This window comes from Lutra lutra, chromosome 6 (assembly GCF_902655055.1).
Source record: "Lutra lutra chromosome 6, mLutLut1.2, whole genome shotgun sequence".
NCBI lineage: Eukaryota > Metazoa > Chordata > Mammalia > Carnivora > Mustelidae > Lutra > Lutra lutra.
Genome location: NC_062283.1, coordinates 75,055,010 through 75,075,006, shown reverse-complemented (window position 1 = coordinate 75,075,006; position 19,997 = coordinate 75,055,010). Strand labels below are relative to the sequence as shown.

The following is a 19,997-nucleotide window of genomic DNA, read 5'->3' as shown; positions in this document are numbered from 1 at the left end:
CAGCTTAAACCTCAGTTTACACAGGAGTTTTTAAGAGTGAATTAAAGAAAATTTTCTGGGGTGCCTAGGTGGCTCAGTGGGTTAAGCCTCTGCCTTTGGCTGAGGGCATGATCTCAGGGTTCTGGGATCAAGCCCCGCATTGGGCTCTCTGATTGGCAGGGAGCCTGCTTCACCCCCTCTCTCTGCCTGCCTACTTGTGATCTCTCTCTCTCTCTCTCTCTCTCTGTCAAATAAATAAATAAATAAAATCTTTAAAAAAAAGTAAGAAATTTTTCCTATTAAAAATAATTCACCATGGAAAAAAATAAAATAAGATGAAATCAGAGAGGGAGACAAACCATAGGAGACTTTTAATTATAGAAAACAAACTGGGGTTGCTGGAGGGGAGGGAGGTGGGGGGATGGGGTAACTGGGTAATGGGCATTAAGCAGGACACATGATGTAATGAGCACTGGGTATTATGTAAGACTGATGAATCAGTGACCTCTACCTCTGAAACCAGTAATACATTATATGTTAATTGCATTTAAATAAAAATAAATATATAAAAAATAAAAACAATTCATCATACTTGAGGAAAAATCATTTGTTTTACTGTATAAATGACCATTTCAAAAGTGTACAAGAGCTTAAATTAGATATATAAACTGGAAGAAAATGTATTCACGTCCAGACAGCATTCTAGAAATGGGCAGTTCAATTACATTAGATATAATAAAGATTTAGAATGTTATAAATATCAACATTTGAGGATTATATAAAAGAAAGCAAAGGTAGGAATTCTGCTTGCCCACTCAGTAACACACAAAGAATTATGTAACAATTCCCACACACTGATCTCAGAAACAGAACAATGTTACATTTTCTATGAACACAAACAATGAAATATTAGGAATGGTACTTAATATAATGTTGTTTGAGGCAATCTATATAGGAACTATGATCAAGACTCAAAATTGCACAAATTTGATAGGCCTTACATTTCCCATCACAAATTACACTGCTGTCATAACTCACAAAGAAGTAATTATAGTATTTTAGAAACTGCTCATTTCCTGGGACTGCAAATTGTTTAGCTAATCCATACAAACTTTTTGGCTGCAAATCTTCAATGCCGTAGGTCTGAGTCAGCACATATTCCAGCTTCCAATCGGATTCTCCCTTCAGATTTGCATCTGTCAGGTTCAAATAATACTGCAACATATCCTATATCAAAAACAGTCACAACGCTTGGTTCATTCTTTGGCATATAAAGTACTGCACAGCAAGAAGAGTCCTTATTTGGATTTATGTGACGTTCTTAATTTAAAGTTTCAGCCAGTTAAAAACAGTGAGAATTGGTTTTGTTAAAAAAAAAAAAAAGTCCCAATAGAAAAATCTGTATTACATTTTTTTTAATCGAAAATAATGAAGGAACATAATAGAAAATAGTCTAACCTTACAGAAAGATGTACAAAATAAAAAGCTTTGATTCACATACCTCAGAAGTAACCACTGCTAATAAAATTACTGTACATAAATCAGTGATGTTCTGAGGCAGCTTGTATCAGCTCATAGAGCCAATGATCAAATTTTTAGCAATCTTGCAAGTTAACTGACATCACTTTGGCAGCTTTAAATTGGCCATGATGGGAGTATCTATATCATGGAAATTGGCACTATAAACTAAAGTGTCTCTTTCCCCCAATGGGCAACTGTTAAACATTTATCAGCACCAGTGTATGTGTGTTGTTCTAGACTTTATGTGCAAAATAAATATAAATATTTAGAATATATATACCCACTTACTATCTTTTTGGCTTTTTCAAAAAATGAAGTTATACAATGCACTGTTTTGCACTTTTAAAAATAATTCAGTGCTGTATCATGGCAACTTTTCATGTCAGTATATATATGTATGTATACATGTGTGTGTGTCTGATGCTCAGATCCATAAAAAGGAAACTAATAGTTGTAAAAATAATTCAGTCAACTGTTTTATTTCCTCATTTAATCTAGTGTTTATGAATTAAATCAGGCTTCCCCCACTCTTCTTCCTTCATAAAAACACATTCTACAGAATAAGAGAGCTACCTCCCATTAAACTTACCTAGAAAAAAAATGCATTTACATCAACAGAGACTTTAATTGAAAATTTCTTTTCAAATTAAATTAATTAAAAGGGACAGTACTCATAAGCAAAACACCCAGCCTTTTGAGGCTAAATTGATCTAAAACATTGTCGTGTACAAGCTCCAGAGAACTTTTGTCTCAAAAATAAGTGTCCAGCTCAATTTATTTTCTCTATAAAAAAAATTTGCCCACAGGTATCGAGTGCTTACTATAAACCAAGCATTTTTCTAAGTGCTTTACATATATTCATTCACATAACCCTTGCAGCGACTCTGTGAGGTCAGTCAGACTTAGTTTAAGCATCGTTTTACAGAGGAATGGACTGGGGACAAGGAAGTTAGGTAGAACAACTCTTGAGAGTACAGTTTCAGAATCTACAGTTACCTACACAGTTATGTTTTAGAGAAGAGTAATTAGTAACAAATAGGGCTTAGTGTAAAGCTTCAATATGTATCCAAGTCCACAACTCAGACCCTGCCCAGTGTGCTAAAGGAATGTGAAGTCCTCAGGAGGACAGAAATCACCTTCCACAGGGTGACATCCTATACCCATACTTAGCAAGTGCTGATAAGCCAAATACAAAAAAGAAGACATCACCAGATTTCAAGATAGAAACTACATAGTTAAACTGAAAACATTCAGCTAAACTAATGAAAACTGTACAAAGACAAGCATAGTTCTAAAATTGTGCCAACTCACCAATAATTTATAATCATGAGGATCATACTGAAATAGTCTGACGCCGGGATTGTTGGTCTGATTTTGCAAAACACTCTTGACTGGGGTAACAGCAGGAGCCACAAACAAGGAATTTATTGGACTTCCTGGATAAGACATATGTACATTAACATTTTTTAAATTGATTTTAACTTTATTAAAAATATGAACAAATTCAAGATTAAGACATTAACAGATGAAACAGTCAAATGACATAGGATCCTTGATGAATCCGGACTTGAAACAACTATAAAGAGACACTTGAGAAAATAGAGGAATCTTTATTCTGATTTGGTATTAGATGATACCAAAAAATTATTGTTGATCTTGTTAGGCAAGTCAATCATATTATGATTATATAAGCTAGTCAATATTTTAGCAATGCAGATAGAAGAACGTAGGGCTAGAATAGATCTAATGTTTGAGATTCACTTTCAAATACTTGAGGAAAAGAAAAAAGAATTAAAAAAATGAATAGGTAAAGCAAATGTGGCAAAATCTTGATAGTGTTAAATATAAATGATGGTACATGGGGGTTTTATTATTTTCTGCTTTTGGGTATATTTGAAATTTTTCATAATAACAAAGCCCAAGTTATTACAAATACACACACACAGATACAAAACTAGTATGTTCTATACATCTACCTAGAACAAAAACCAATAATGATACATAAGAATCTGATTAGTGTCACCATGTTTCTAATACATAGTTATTATAGGACTAAATTTTATAGGACTAAATTTCTGAGTAAAAAAGCTATCAAATGCTGAAAACTGGTCATTTTTTTTAACCAAGTTTATTCATTGTAGACAAAAGAGGTAATGTATTTCAAAAACATTCCCCAATTGCTGAAAAAATACAAGTATATATTTTTTTCCTGGCTCGCTACTCTAAAATCAGAACTCTTATTTTGTTAACTCCCAATTTCCTCTTCTTGTGAGGAAGTCATCTTTAAAAATAGGTCATCATTGTTTGTTTGATGCTCAATCTTCTTCTATTTTTTTTTCTTTTAATCCTGAGTAGACGACAATGTTGATTTGCACTTAAAATTAAGTGCTTGGTATATTTTAAACCAACAGTAGATTGTATCTTGTTAATTAAATTCTGAGAAATAAAACAAGTCATATCAAAAGAAACTTGAGTCTAGGAGGTAAATAACGAACAGCAGTATTTCTCCAAACTTGAGGATCTAAAAGAAAAGTGGAGTAAGCTGAGGGTTTCAGAGACTTTTTTGTTGACAGCTATCAAATGATGGTGGCCCCGTGGAACAAATAGGGAGAAACACAATTGCAGGTCTAAATATAAATTAGACACTTGACTTATAAGCATAGAAGATAATTCAGAAAAATCTATCGCTGGCAGGTTGACTTAGTGAAACTTTTAATTTGCTGGATCAGTTCAAGATTACCAGCTAGCCACTGCTCTGCTCTAGCATCTTGGACTGGGAAGATGCAAACAGAATATCATATTACCTTTTTCATCAGAGAGAACCATCATGTTATCTCTGTGAGTGTGTCCATAAAATTGTCCTACAATGACACTGCTGTATTTTCTAAAAATATTTATCAATTTCTCATTATGGAATTCTCTCATTGCTGTGTTGCTGCTTGAATAGGGCAGATAGCCCACAGGAATATGTGCTATGATGTACACCTGGAAACAGAAACACAAGGATGACCAATGAGAATCTTTTTGCACACTTACCACAACCAACTAACATTTGGATACCCAAGACTGAAATTATATTAATTAAAAATTTAAAAAGCTAGTATCCCATCCCTACCTCTCCTATTACCAAAAAAGATGAAATTATAAAACTATCAATATCATATTACTATCATTTAAACTACACTGTTGATGATATTTGGTAACTGTGACCTTGGTCACAATTTTTTTAAAATAAAAAAACAGATATCAATCCTCAAAGCATTAAAAGCAAAGCAAAATTAAAAAAAAATACAATAGAGTTAATTAAACCATAAGGTGTTTCATGTGAAAACATCTTCAAATTTTAATACTTTTATTAATATCTGACCCCACTCAAGTTAATAAATACACACATTTAGCCCCTTTTTATCCCATGATAGATTTTGGTGTCTGGGATCTACCTTTTCTTTATTTTGCTGAGAAGTGCTCAGTATACTCTCTAGCCATTCAAACTGATTTGCTGGGTCCATTTCATTCAGAGTCATGATATTTGGGCCGTAGTACAAGTTTGTGTTTAGACTGATGATCCTAAGGTTCAGGTTAGGTGATACTTTCTGTGTATAAAAGCCACCTATAAAAAGAAATTTAAGACACACTCTAGAAAAACACACACAGAGATTCACAGTGACTATGAAAGCAAATTCCTAATTATGGTTTACAAGCCAGTTGGAAAGGTTATACTTATTTGTCATCATTTAGTTTGTACGTACCCAGGCTGTCATTAAATAAGAATCAGGTCTAACACTTACTGAGAACCTACTGTGTGCCAGGTCCAGCGGCAGCCCTTCCACATACTGAGCTAATCACAACAGGTGTATCCAATAGTCAGATGAAACATTAATAAAGTATTTGGGCACTAGGCAACCAGGTTCCGAATTTTTTAAAAGAAATCTTAGTGCGTCAACTTCTACTTCTGCATGTTTGGGGAGTTCAGATGAGAGCATGAAATACAAAATGCAAAAATGGGAACCCATTTTGACCTTGCCAGAGACTGCTATGGAAGAGATGTCAGAGAAACCAGAGCTGCTACAGTCTCCGGGTGGGGAAGACTCATACCCACGATCTGGTGGTGACAACACCCAAGGGGCTGCTGCAATGGTACTTTCAAACCTAGCCCCTGACCTTGGACCAGCTCTCTTTGCCCCGGATCCACTCACCATCCCTGCCTCTCCTCAGGTTTCAAAGATGACTTACAGCCTCCAGAAATGTGGGCATATCCAGAACGACTACACCCGTGTGAACGTTAAAGATCTTAGCCTAAACAACATGAATAAAAATAGAGATGAAACAGGGATGAATACATCTTTCACTTACCTTTCCTTAAAGTACGAAGAGCTTCTTCATCTAACCAGGGTTTCCAGAGGTCCGCTACTGCATTGTACACCTTGCTGGTGACTACAGGTAGTTGATCCTGCCCACAAACAATATAACCCACCATTGAAACTTTAAAGAGACATGGGTTAACTAATTTTATCATTACTTGAGCACATACTACTATGTTAGACATCAGGAGATGCAAGGATGAATACGAGATAGATTTACTCTTTCAGGAATTTATAACATAAGGAGACAAATATATATATATATATATATATATATATATATATATATATATAAAACCAATCACCTATAAGACAATGTGACAATGTGCAGGTGCTACCACAAAGGTTCTAGGAGGGTAGAGACGTGAATAATTGAGTCTGGCCCATAGTGTCAGGGCGGAAAGTGAAGAGAACATACAAACCAAGCTGAGTTGAAAAGAAAGGGCATCAAAGCAAAGACAATGACCCAGATGCCAGGACACAGAGTTATATACAGAGAAAAGCACTTGTGCTGGTTGGCCAGTATATAGGATGGATGTGGGAATGAGCTCATCAAAGAGACACAAAGGCAGATTTGAGCCCGAACACGCAGGGCCAGGTATAGCACGCTAATAGAATGGAGGAAATGTCATGATTTTAGAACTAAACAAAGTCCTCTGAAATGCTCACCCCAGTATAAAACTTCTGAACTTCTTGAATGAAAATTTATAAACACATGCTTTTGATTTGAAGAAGTCTCTTTAGAGCAACAGGTTTTGATTTTTTAGACAACATGTATATAAAACATCTTTTATTATCAAAGTATTTTTATCATCCCAATTTATCATATTATAATAAAAAATCTTTATGGTGACATAAGCTTTAAGGAAGGGGAAAAAAAACGCAAACTTTAAGAAAGTACATACTGAATAAAAATCCACAAATCATGTGTGAAATTTCGTAATTATTCCTATTTTTTGTTTTAAAAAATTGCATTAATAAACTGAAGCCATTTTTCTATTCTCCTCATATTCTTCTGAATATTGGTGATATGGGCCTATTTCTTAAAGGAGTTTCCTGTCAGCATTAGTTAAAATGCTTAGTTATTTTTCAGGTGACATCCAAGGCACATTAATTCCTAATACATATCCCTCATACATGATGAAAATATAACTACATTGAGGGAATGTAATATCCAAATGACTTGTTCTAACTAGGATTAACTATCCTAAGTATATTTTCAATTCATGTCAGATACCAGAATTATCTGTCTGAAAAATCACATGAAGACTTAAAGGTCAATCTGGATTTTGACTAAAAATTGGTTATCATCATCAACATCAAAAACCTCAAAGTGTTAGCCATTGATGTTAGCCATGCCAACATACCGGTATAGTCATCTATAGTCTTAAAATTATGTAAAATCACACTAGACTCTTCTCTCAAATTTAGATGTGAGAAATATGAGCACCAGAGAAGTTAGATGATTCATCCAGGGACAGCTGGTCAGTTCCAGAGCTCGGTCTAAATCCCAGGTCTTTCCACCATCACTCCTATGTCCAATTATCTGTTGTACCATGCCATCATCTCAATCCTCTTTGGCTGTGACATGAGCACAGCCGAGAAACGAGGTATAATGAGAAGTGACTCACCCGTAAGTTTGTTGGCACCAGCCTTGCCAGTGTAGGAGTAAATGAGGATCCTGGCCCAGACTGCTTCCTTGGGTGGTGACTGGAAGGAATCCCCAGGCTGCCCACGCTAATATCTACTTCTGATGTAATGGGTGGGGAGGTGCACCTGTATGTGTATGCTTATGTAACTATGTTTGTGTGCATGTTTATGAGATTATAATAGAGAAATAATACTTAACAAATTATTTGCTTGATTTGTTACTAACATAATTCACCAGAATTCAACCTCAGCTCTCCATCTGTAGAAGAATTTGTTGTGGGAATTTGTTAAGAATTTGTTATTGTTGCATATTACATTTGACATTTCAGAAATTGGGGAGGAAGGGTGGAAGTAGAATAATAGAAAGGAGATTTTCAGATATAAAGTCATAAGCTAGAATGGGAAAAAAACTAACTCTTTAAGGTATACAGGCTGCCCAATACACCCTAGCTATACATGTAGTAGGATATATTTTAGAATTTGGGTATCATCTATACCTTTGAATTATTACAGGATTTGACTTCACAAAAAGAAGATGAAACAAATCCCCAAAGGAGTTAGGAAAGATGTATCCCATGTCACTGCTTACTGTTGTAATAACTACCACTCCACTTACTGAGGGCTTAGTATGTGCCAGGTGGAAGCTATGGACTTTTCATGTAATATCACTAATTCTCACAAAAACTTTCCAGGGCAGGTATTCTTGCTCCTATTTACAAATTAGTGACTTATAGGTCAAGGACATTAAGTGAATTATCCAAGTTGGTCAAGCTATTAGGAGCAGAGCACCATAGAGTTTTATATTCTAGTGACTATAACTCTAAATCCCACGTGTTCTCCACTACACCAATCTGCCTGTCACCTAAAGCATATAAAAACAAGGTGCTTGGGGCATCTGGTAGCTCAGTCAGTTAGGCAACCGACTCTTGTTTTCAGCTCAAGGTCATGATCTTGGGGTCCTGTGACTGAGCCCACATCAGGCTCTGAGCTCAGCGGGGAGTCTGCTTCAAGATTCTCTCTCTCCCCCTGTCCCTCCCCCTCTCACTCAGTCTCTCTTTCTCTCTCTCAAATATATAAATAAATAAATAGATCTATCTTTTAGGAAATTCCCAAGCCTCTGCCCTGTGTGGTCTAACATCTCATCAGTAACAAAGTTGACCACTGGCTTACATGGATGACTCACAAAGACTAATGTATTTATTGTTCATCTCAAGCCTGGAGGCCAGTGTCAAGAAGTTTCTCAAAACTTAAGCTCATCCTAGAGTACAACTTTTCAAAATCACTGTGCTTAGGTTATCAAACCCCTCATGAAGCATTCTTTTAAAATGAGATGGAAAAGATATTCTTTTTTTTTTTTTTCAGCATAACAGTATTCATTATTTTTGCACCACACCCAGTGCTCCATGCAATCCGTGCCCTCTACAATACCACCTGGTGCCCCCAACCTCCCACCCCCCACCCCTTCAAAATTCTCAGATCGTTTTTCAGAGTCCATAGTCTCTCATGGTTCACCTCCCCTTCCAATTTCCCTCAACTCCCTTCTCCTCTCCATCTCCCCTTGTCCTCCATGCTATTTGTTATGCTCCACAAATAAGTGAAACCATATGATAATTGACTCTCTCTGCTTGACTTATTTCACTCAGCATAATCTCTTCCAGTCCCGTCCATGTTGCTACAAAACTTGGGTATTCATCCTTTCTTGGAAAAGATATTCTAAGCAAGGAGATACATCTAGACAAAGAGAGGTAGGGAAAAAAAATACCATGTTCAGGAATACTGAGCATGTGCATCTGGCAAGAACAAGGGATATATGAAAGGATGTTAGTCTAATTGAACACCAAAGATCTGGGATGTGGGCTCTACCACCAAGTGATTATGAGCATGTGAACAAGCAATACGACATTTCTGGGCCTCTGTCTTTCTCGTCTATAAAGTGAAGAGTTGATTTAGACCAAGGGCCAGCAAACTTTTCCTACAAAGGGCCAAATAATAAATATTTTAAGCTTATGGGCCATACAGACTTTGCAGCCACAATTCTACTCTGCTGTTCTAGTGCAAAACAAAAAATCAGCCACAAGCAATACAGAAAGAAGAGCCATGGCTGTGTTATGATAAAATTTCATTAACAAAAACAAGGTGCAGGCCCAGATTGGACCATAGGTCACAGTTTGCCAAGCCCTCAGCTAAAAAACAATCTCTGAGATCTCTTGAATCTGTGTAAGTCTAAGATTCTACACTGCTCTGCTCTAACAGGACCCTGTAGGCAAGGCCCAACATCCCACAGTTATCTACAGGCTGCTTAGCAAACAGTCACTCTAATAGATTGAGACCTGGGCTTATCAGGAGGCAAATATTCTGAACATAATCTCTGTCCTGAATCACATCTTAATTAGATAAACTGGACTTGAACAGGAACCTCCTCTTTGGTACTTATGATAGTTTGCTATATTTGTTTGGTTGGTTTTTTTAAGATTTTTTTATTTATCTATTTGAGAAAAACAGAGATTTGGAGAGAGAGCATGAGCAGGGAGGAGAGGGAGAAGCAGACTCCCGCTGACCAGGGTTCATGACAAAGTGCTTAATCCCAGGACTCTGGGATCATGACCTGAGCCTAATGCAGACACTTAACCAAATGAGCCACCCAACCACCCCTATGCTTTTGTTTTTAATCATAATCTAGCACAGATCAGAGTGTGGAGAACTTTGAATGCGTGATAGAAATTCTGCAAGATATAAACATTTGTCAATATTAAACTTCCTTGCTAACCTTATCATGGAAATGTGAATGAACAACAAAATTATTCAAAGGAAAGTAGAAATTAAAGAAGAATATGAAGGAAAACAAAAATCAAACTAAGGCAATTTGCTTCCAAAACTCACTATGGATGTAACTCTTTTTATGGATTATTAAGAATCACTTTGAAGTCTCTAAAGCACTTGTCTTACCTTCTTCAATAGTTATTAAGAGCACACTCTACCACCGTGAGCCCCAATCCCATGCCGTACCACCAGCTAGTTACAGTTATAGCTTTGACACGCCCGATGGGAAAAACCCTTTAAACACTTTCGGAAGTTGGGGGCACCTGGGTGGTTCAGTGGGTTGGGCGTCTGCTTTCAGCTCAGGTTATGATGCCAGGCTCCTGGGATGGAGCCCCACATCAGGATCCCCACTCAGCTGGGAGCATGCTTCTCCCACTTCTCCCTGCTTGTGCTTGCTCTTGCTATCTCTGTCACTATCTCTGACTCCTTGTCTCTCTCTCTCAAATAAATCAATAAAATATTAAAAAAAAAAAAACACTTGGGACGCCTGGGTGGCTCAGTTGGTTAAGCAGCTGCCTTCGGCTCAGGTCATGATCTTGGGGTTCTGGGATCGAGTCCCACATCGCGCTCCTTATTCTGTGGGGAGCCTGCTTCTCCCTCTGCCTCTGCCTGCCACTCTGTCTGCCTGTGCTCGCTCGCTCTCTCTCTCTCTCTGACAAATAAATAAATAAATAAAATCTTAAAAAAAAAAAAAAACACTTTTGGAAGTTGAAATCAAATTTACCTGTGGCCAATAGTCATGATTACCCAGTGCAGGGAACACCTGGAGATTTGGAAAGACAGTCCGGATGGTGGTTGTCATATTAGCAATCACATCTATGACTTTATCTGTTGAAAGTTCATACACTGGAACGTGAGGTGGGCTATCCCTGAAAAGGAGACAGAATCGTAGAGAACAAAATCAATTTTTAAACTTTTTTTTTTTAAGATTTATTTGTTTATTTTAGAGAAGGAGTATGGGCAGGGGGAGGGGCAGGAGAGGGTCCAAGCAAGGAGAGGGGCAGAGGGGGAGGGGGAGAAAGAACTCTCAAGCACACCCCCTGCCGAGTGTGGAGCCTGGTGTGGGGCTCTATTCCAGGACCTTGAGATCATGACCTGAGCTGAAATTCAGAGTCTGCCGCTTAACCAACTGACCACCCAGGCACCCCAAGAACAAAATCAATTTCTATAAAAAGTCACTAGATTTATGCATGATGCCTTGTTGCCCTGAAGGTGAACCGCACACCTTCCACAACAAAACAACAGATGACTGCTGAAGAGTTGATCAGCTGTTCTTCATTTACCTTTCTCCCACAGGGAGTCCTATTTTAAAAATCTGTGTAATACAAATACAAGCCTATTATTCTGCCTGACTGAAGATTTATGAGAGGCAAGTATTTTAGCAACTAAAAGCACAGATTCCAGAGCTAAAATGCCTGGGTTTGCCACTTACTAGCTATGTGCACTTGAACAAGTTACTTAGAAGCTCAGCCTACAATTCTTCATCTATAAATAGGAATAATAATAATATAAATTGTAAAGATTAAGTGAATTATAATGTGTAAATAAGTTAAATAACACCATGGTTATTATTGCTGGCACAGGAAATATAGATCTCATCACTCTGTCGTGACAGATAGAATTAATTAATTATACTACCAGAAGATGATATTTACAAAATTGCTATCACAGGTTAACTCCCATTGTAGCCTTTTGTTTTTGATTATTTAATCAAGACCTATTATCACATTAAAAAACACCTCAAGGGCGCCTGGGTGGCTCAGTGGGTTAAGCCGCTGCCTTCGGCTCAGGTCATGATCTCAGGGTCCTGGGATCGAGTCCCTCATCGGGCTCTCTGCTCAGCAGGGAGCCTGCTTCCCTTCCTCTCTCTCTCTGCCTGCCTCTCTGCCTACTTGTGATCTCTGTCTGTCAAATAAATAAATAAAATCTTAAAAAAAAAATTTTTTTTTAATTAAGAAAAAAAACCTCAAAACACTGGTATAAGTGTTCTGTCTATGAAGTCATCTCTTAGCTAACACCAACATTTTTCTAGAGCCTGTATTCTAAAAAAATTTAAAATTCTGAGATTTCTAAAATCTTCCTTATCTCTAATAATCTAATGATTAATTGGACATAGTATTTTTAAAACCCAAATAATTCTTAACTTAAAGCCCAGTTAATCTTTATAGGAATTCAGCATTCTAATGAAGCTTAGGACACTGTAGGTAAATATTGAATAACTAACGGTATATATATAATCACTTACCCTGTCCATATCATGAAAGATGCTTCTTGTCCTGAATTTTTAATAAAATCAAATGCCGACAAAATAAGGTGGTACGGAGAATCACACAGAACATCTCCAAAAGGGCCAGGATTGGAGGCATTGGCGCCTTTAGATGAAGCACACACTTTTGTGCGGTCATCTGTGATGTGATAAGTAGGGTCTAAGTGCAAGTCAGTCACATGCCAAAACTGTCCTGTTGATTAGAAAAGAAATGGTGTTAAATCTACTTGTGTTTAGGAATTCCCATCAAAATATTTACAGTAAAACTAGAGACAGTCCTCCCTGGGATGGAGGAAAGCCTTCACGATTGAAATATTCATTTGCCCTGAAGGTAAATACAATACTTCCCTATCAGAAGATAAGGATTCCAAAGACAGTAGCAAGAATTTACCAAAATTTACTACTTACACGTGTCAGCATTCAAGAGCTCAGGGACAGCATGACTACCTAACAAAGACTACATAACAAACATAAGTTGCATAATGAAATATAGGGAGATATCCTTCCAGGAGGTCACTAATAATATATATCCTATCTTAATAGTATGTTTCCTTCCTTGCAGAATTTAAGGTTTTAGAAATTATTTATGTTCTTCTTGTGGAAAAACTGACATAGAACCATGATGTGGTCTGGTAGAGTTCCACAGTGAAGAGATTGCAGAATGAGGAACTAAATCTCACTCCTACTTTCTTGAAAATCGTTGCCTCTCAACATTAGTGGAAAAAGAATGTAACATTTTAATACTAGCTTTAAGCCAAAAGTAGGGATTGCCAGAAGCCCTGAAAGGGTACTAAATACAGGAACATCTCCTAATGTTCGCTTGTACCAAATGTTAGTAATATTAAGGAAAGCATTTGTTAAAGAGGATGAAATCTCAGGGAGAAACCGAGAACCCACCTGAGAGCAGGGGAAAGATTCTTTAATTAAAGGAAATAGTAGTACAAATAATCACAGTAGTACCACTCTTTATTAAGCATTTGTGCCGGGCATTATAATAAGGAAACTAAATACACTATGTCATTTTGTTCTCAAAACTTGAAGCGGGAATCACTGTTCTCATTTTAGAGTTGAGAAGTGAATGCTGGGTTAATTAGGAAATTTGTTCAGCTAATACACAGCTAATAAAAGGCAGAGTCAAAATATGAACCCCATTTTGAAAGGTCCTCCAGTTTGCTTATACCTCATTTACATATATAGTCTATGATTTTGCTGCCTTCTCATTTGTAGTCAATAAATTATTTTAATATTGAGGCTTTTTCACACTTTGAATTTTGAGTTCACTCTGATGATGATTAAGTTGTCTCAGAAAGACGTCGGATGTGACATAGCAGCAGATCCTACAGCAGAAACGTAGAGCAAACAAGTAGAAGGCGAACTTTCATCTGTCTGGACGAAGATGACAAAGACTGAATATGGATGTGAGCAAACACCTGAAAAGAACCCAAAGCTGGGATAATAGAGCAAAAAACTGAAAACGGTTAACTTGTTAAGGTGGAAAAGGTAAGTTATATTTGGGTTGTTTTTTTCTCCACAACATTGTTACAGTTTTGTAACATATTTAAGTTGACAGCTAAGAAGTGGTAGACAAAAGAGCCAGAAGAAAGTAGACATAAAGCAGTCTTTATGATCAGTTACTTGGTATTCTGTTCCCGTTTGAAAACCTTTGCCAAGAGTGATTTATTTTATTCTTTAGTGCAGAAAAATACTCCAACTTTCATTTTTAGCTTAGACATACTTTAGCCAGCACACAAAGCAGCGTTGGCAAGCAGCTCAGAATCATCCTGGAGTCTGTCCTTCTTGGCGTTTAAATATACAGTACATCTTATTTTTATGCAAACATGTTTTTTTTAATTGCTTGCAGAATGTTAAGGTACAATAAACTGCACACAGAATAGTATAGTGTTGCGGTTAAGAGTGGGGACTCCAAAGTGAGACTACCATGACTTTCAATCCATGCTCCAGGGGTGCCTGAGCAGCGCAGTTGGGTGAGCTCCCACCTCTTGGTTTCGGCTCAGGTCCTGATCTCAGAGTCATGAGATCGAGCCCCCCATGCAGCTCTATGCTCTGTACAAAGTCTACTTAAGTTTCTCTTTCCCTCTCCCTCTGCCCCTCCTCACCCTGCTCTTTGTCTTTCTCTCAAATAAACTTTAAAAACCAATCAATCAATCCAAGCTCCATTTACTAATCTAACAGTGTGATCTTGACTTGTTTTCTCTGCAAAATGGGAAGAATATCACTGCCTCCTGTATGAGAGTTAAGTGATTTAGTAGAAGTAAAGCTCTTAGAAGATACCTGGCATCTAGGTAACTAAACTCGATGTTAGTTATACTGTTATTATTTGACCCCAAGCTTGAATTTGAGATTGAACCTCTTCATTTCCAAGTAAGAATTAGAATTTATCAAGTACTTACTATAAGTTTCGTGCTTTTTTTTTTAATGCTTTACATGCATTAACTCATCATTATTTCCAATTTACAGGTAAGGAATTGCAGCACACAAGGATTAATTCAAGTCACGTGTGTCAGACACAACAGAGTTGAGACAGAGATTCAGGAAATCTAACTCCGGTTTCCGTGCTGCTCTTAACCACTGCACTACTTTTGTCTCTTTGTGTGCGCTCACCTTCAAATGTCCTTCTATCCCACTTGCCTCATGTAAAGTAGATGACAACACCTACATGAGATAATGTGATGATTAAGATACACAAGATAATAAATATATTGAAATTTTATAAACCCAAACTGGAAACATGTTAAGAACACATCTCTAGTACCTAGATTCATGGATCCTTTGCAACTAGAAGATGTCTAACCTATAGTGGGCCCTCAATAAACATTCTTTAATTAGGCACAGGCAGGTTTCAGGATTTCCTCAAGATCACCCATGACTCAGTAATGAAAGCTGATCCAGAACAAGTCTCTCCAGACTTCCAGTCGAGTGCTCTTTCCATTACATTGCCTTGCCAGATCCAGATAAGTGAGGGGGTAATTATTTAGATGCACTGAAGAAAGTCTTTAAATAGAAGCCAAGAGAACTCTGCCAGGTTCTTAACCTGGGATTTATGAATAATGAACCTCTGGAGGCCTCACCTCCCACCTCTAGTGAAATTAGAGATAAAGTACTCTGTGTGTGTGTGTGTGTGTGTGTGTGTGTGTGTGTGTCTAAGACCACAAACCTGGCCTGTGGCAGAGCCCACACTCTGCTACAGATTCTCTGGTTTGCAGTCCCAAGTTCTTTTCACTCCATGATGATTTTTCTCTTATTCTGCAGATAATATTTAACAAGATTTCCACAAATGTATGTGTATATGCTTGTGTGTGTTCTCAATATATATAGATAAATGCTCAACACTATACCAAAAAAACCCTTATAATTTATCTAAAAACATTCTAATTTATCCTAAAGAACCTAGTAAACCATAATTCAGATATTTGGACATATGGTTATTGTTTCAAATAGGTATTTTTGTTTGCTTGCTTATAATGTCAGTTCCTACCAAATTATTCCTGCAGGCTCTGACCTACTAATTCCTTTTTTTTTTTTTTAAGATTTTATGTACTTATTTGACACAGAGAGAGAGAATGAGAGAGAGAACATGAGCAGGGGGAGCAGCAGGCAGAGGGAGAGGGAGAAACAAGCTCGCCACAGAGCAGGGAGCCTGGTTCAGGACCTGATCCCAGGACTCTGGGATCATTACCTGAACCAAAGGCAGACATTTAATCGACTGAGCCACCCTGGTGCCCCTAATTCTGAAGAGTTGTAGACAAACACACTCAGGTAAGGTCTCCCTGGGTGTTGTCCTCTGACCCCTGGGGTTTGACAGGACTGGGAATTTACACACAACACACATCAAACAAGCAGAGGCCTGTCGTGGTGTGCGTTGCAAAGGAAGCAATTTGGGATGTGGTCAGGAGGAGAGAGTCACATCAAATAGAAAACAAATAATATAACCCGTGAAACTGCTGAGTCAACACTTCTGCAGGTCTTTAAACCCCACTTACTCCATCTCTACCCCCACCCTAAATGACTCAGCCTCTTAGCTTCCTTATCAAAACAGGGAAGTGTAAGTGAAGATTCCCGACACATCAGAAAGCTGTCACTGAGACCCTCTGCAATCAGATTGCTAAAGCTAAACAGTAAATTTGCCATTGGGTGGTCCCACGCAACCTGGGACATTTTATCTCAAAATCCTAAACAGTTCCATAATTAAAGAAAAACAACACTAGCCTTAATAAAAAGCAGCAACCAGTGTGCATAAGTATTTTGGGACAATTTCTTGTTATGACTGACAACTGGGAAACCAGATTCACAGTTCCTGCTCTCAACTGCCTGACAGCTGAGTCATGAGACCTTGGCTCTTGGACAAAGAGGAGGTGTATTTTCAGAGCATTTCTAAAGTCCTGTGAGACAGCAAGAGCCTCAGAGAAGAGAGGTTTCAGCACCAAACACTGCAGAGTTTCAGAGACAGCTATGCCCAAAATACAGAACAGAACTCTACCTATCAAAATTTCCTCCCTCTAACAAAGCCATTCTTTTCAAAGAGACTCAGGGAAGGAGGCAAGGGGTTCCTTGATCTTTGAAACTGAAAGCTCAAAAGGCATCCTAAAATCTAAAATTCGTTAAACAGATTGTTGAGCCCCAATTCTCAGAGTTTCGTATTCCATGGGTCTGGGGTGGGCTAGAAACCTGCCTTTCCGGCAAATTTAAGTAATGCTGAAGCTGCTGGTCCCCGCACCACACTTTGAGAACCACCAAGGCAAAAGCTACTAAAGTGTTAAGAATGAATACAATTGGTCCCACCCACAGAGAACCCAGGGGCATTCAGGTAAAGTGAAATGAAGGTCCCAGGAGTTCTAACATAGACTAAGAGGTGGGTAGCATCGAGACCATGACGGTCCTCCGCTGCTGGAGTGGGAAGAAAAGGCCACCAAACCCGGGGAGCAGGACAGAAGACTACCTGAGTCCCACTGAAATGTGCATCCCCGTGGGGAAGAGCAAACTCCGCAGCTCCCTTGTGTTCTGGGCAGATTCGGGCCCTCTGGGACCGCGGGACTTGCAGCTTCTAGCTTCCGTTTTCCTTGAGACACGCGGAGATGTCCTTTCTCCGAGGACGCCCGGAGGAGTCTGGTCTCCGCAGCCCCCTGCAGCGCCCCCAGTGGCAAGGTGCTGACCCAGCCCGACCTTCCGCGGGTCGCTAGGCATTCTCGTTCCGCAGTCACCCTCCTCCTCCCAGCGCCCCGCGCGTCTGGGGCTCCACTCCCCACCGGCCCCGGCCGGGACGCACTGCTGCCCCCAAGCACTTTTCACGAATTGCGCGGGCGCTTTAACTCTGCGCTCTCCGGCAACTCCCGGCAGGGAAAGGGTCGCGGACTCACCCACCGCCGGAGCGGGACTCGGGCTGCCACCCGGTGCCAGGGGCAGTCCGAGCCCGGGAAGGCAATGCCAGACGACCAACAGGCAGAAGACAAACGCGCCCAGCAGCGCCATCGCGGGTCAGGGCCACGAGCCGGGGATCCTGGGGCTGCCCGGCCCGGTGATGGAGAGAAGGCAAGAGGATGAGGGTGTAGACGTCCAGCGGTCACGTGCGAGGGTAGATTCCGCAACGAGTGGGTTCGTTTGACCTTCTGCAACTGTCCAGCGATTATCTGCCCTCTTATGTCTTCGCGTCAGTGACTGGCCTAGGAAGGAATGTGCTTGGGTAAACCCCAAACAGATCATCTTTCCTAAATGGCACTGGCACCAAACGGATGGGGCTCCTTTCCGGAACACATGCAGAGAAACTTGAAGTAGCATAATTTGGAGTAGGTCATCAGAAATTTTGGATAGCACAGTGGACTTCGAAGGGCGGTCCCTAGACTAGCAGCATCAGCACTACCTGGGAATTTTCTTGGGAAATGAAAATTCCCAGGTCCCATATCAGATCAATGACATCAGAAACTCAGGAGGGAGGGTACGAGTTGTCCAGTAATTTGTGTTTTTAATAGCCCTCCAGGTGATGCTAAAGTGATGGTGATGTTTGAGAACACTGCTCAAAGACACTAGGTTTTAGGTTTTTGGTTGTTTGGGGGGTTTTGTTTGCTCATTTACAACTGAGTTAGAACAATATCTCAGAACTGTGCTTTATGCTGTCCAGAGATGCAGAAAAGCATAAGTAGAGCCAGTTGATTTTACTCTTCCAGGAAATTTTTTAAAAATACTTAGTCTGACAATGGAGCCAAGATCCCCAAACTACTTTGGGTTCTGTGTTCCTTCTTTTACCAGTTATGATATGAGGATGCTGGCCTCTTTAAGATAAAAAGCATATAGCTTAAATTTGTAGGGCACGGAATTCCTTCGGGGGAAAAATATCCTGCGGAATGACTAATCTCATAAAAGAGGTTGTTACATGTGTTTGTTTCTCATCAGATGAAATCTTACATGGTGTCCTGTGTAATTTACTGGGAAAGTGTCACATCAAAAGGGTTTTGAAATGCAAATCAAGGTGCCTCCATTTTGTTTCATGTATTGCCAGAGTGCTTAAGTCCTGCCTCAGTTTTAGGATAATTCAAAAGCCTTTCTAGAACCAAAATGCTTTCCAATGGTGGACAGAATGATCTTTGGAATTACTCAATACACAACCTCAAAAGTATGGAGGAAGATGGGCAGGGGAAAAAATGGTGAACAGATGAGAGAGAATATCTTTAAGGACAGTAAAATAACTTGTGCGTTTCTAACCAAAATATTTTCAAAGATAGGAAAAGGATTTTTTTAAGTGAAAAAGTAGCAATTTTCAGTCTTCTCCACACCCTTTCCCCCCAGTTTCCAATAAGCTTTAGTGGAAGTGAATTGATTGTGAAACACTTCTTCAGTAAGTAAGCATAAAATACCACCTGCACATTATGAAACCTCAGAAATGCTTGAAATCCTAAAAAGACAATGGGTAGAAACATCATTCCTCCTTTTACTCCCTCTGCTTTCTTTTGTTTTCCTTTATACCTACTCTCTAAGAAGAGAAAAGCACCAGTGCCTCAACATCTCTGGGTTTTCACCTTAACTTTGGACATGTTTTGATAAGTCCTCGTGTTCCAGATGGGGGAATTGTTTGTTGTGAGGGTGCACATTCGGGTGAGAGAGAACACATATGACAGAGTGGAAGCTGCTGCTTACTCATCATCAGTGGTCCAAGCGTGGATTTCACAAGACAGCCTTTACTCAAGTTTGCAGACCTTGGGATTTCACAAATGTTTTTCCAGGGCCTGTTGGTCAAATTGCCTGTGGACTTGGTAATTTTCCCTTTTCTATTAACTATGTTAAAAACAAAAACAAAAAGGACAAACCGGAAAAGTTAGTACAGTGGCAGATTACTGTATGAGCTAGAATACTGCTTGAAGAAATATGATGTGCAACCACCCTGTAAACAT

At 39.0% G+C, this 19,997-nt stretch overlaps 1 protein-coding gene across 3 annotated transcripts; it reads right to left on the bottom strand.

Annotated features, from left to right (window-relative positions):
- Positions 1-568: 568 nt before the first annotated feature.
- SMPDL3A (sphingomyelin phosphodiesterase acid like 3A) lies at positions 569-18,243 on the bottom strand. 3 transcript variants are annotated; one of them, XM_047734710.1, is made up of 8 exons: positions 17,973-18,243; positions 12,577-12,790; positions 11,056-11,200; positions 5,854-5,950; positions 4,941-5,110; positions 4,305-4,485; positions 2,812-2,936; positions 569-1,206 (listed from the first exon to the last, which is right to left on the bottom strand). In XM_047734710.1, the coding sequence occupies exons 1-8, from the start codon at positions 18,082-18,084 to the stop codon at positions 889-891; spliced, it is 1,362 nt and encodes a 453-aa protein (XP_047590666.1). In that variant the 5' UTR covers positions 18,085-18,243; the 3' UTR covers positions 569-888. The 3 variants fall into 3 exon arrangements, with proteins under 3 accessions (XP_047590666.1, XP_047590668.1, XP_047590667.1); XM_047734712.1 differs by lacking the exon at positions 17,973-18,243 and adding an exon at positions 17,555-17,696; XM_047734711.1 differs by lacking the exons at positions 12,577-12,790; positions 17,973-18,243 and adding an exon at positions 17,555-17,805.
- Between the last annotated feature and the right edge of the window lie 1,754 nt (positions 18,244-19,997).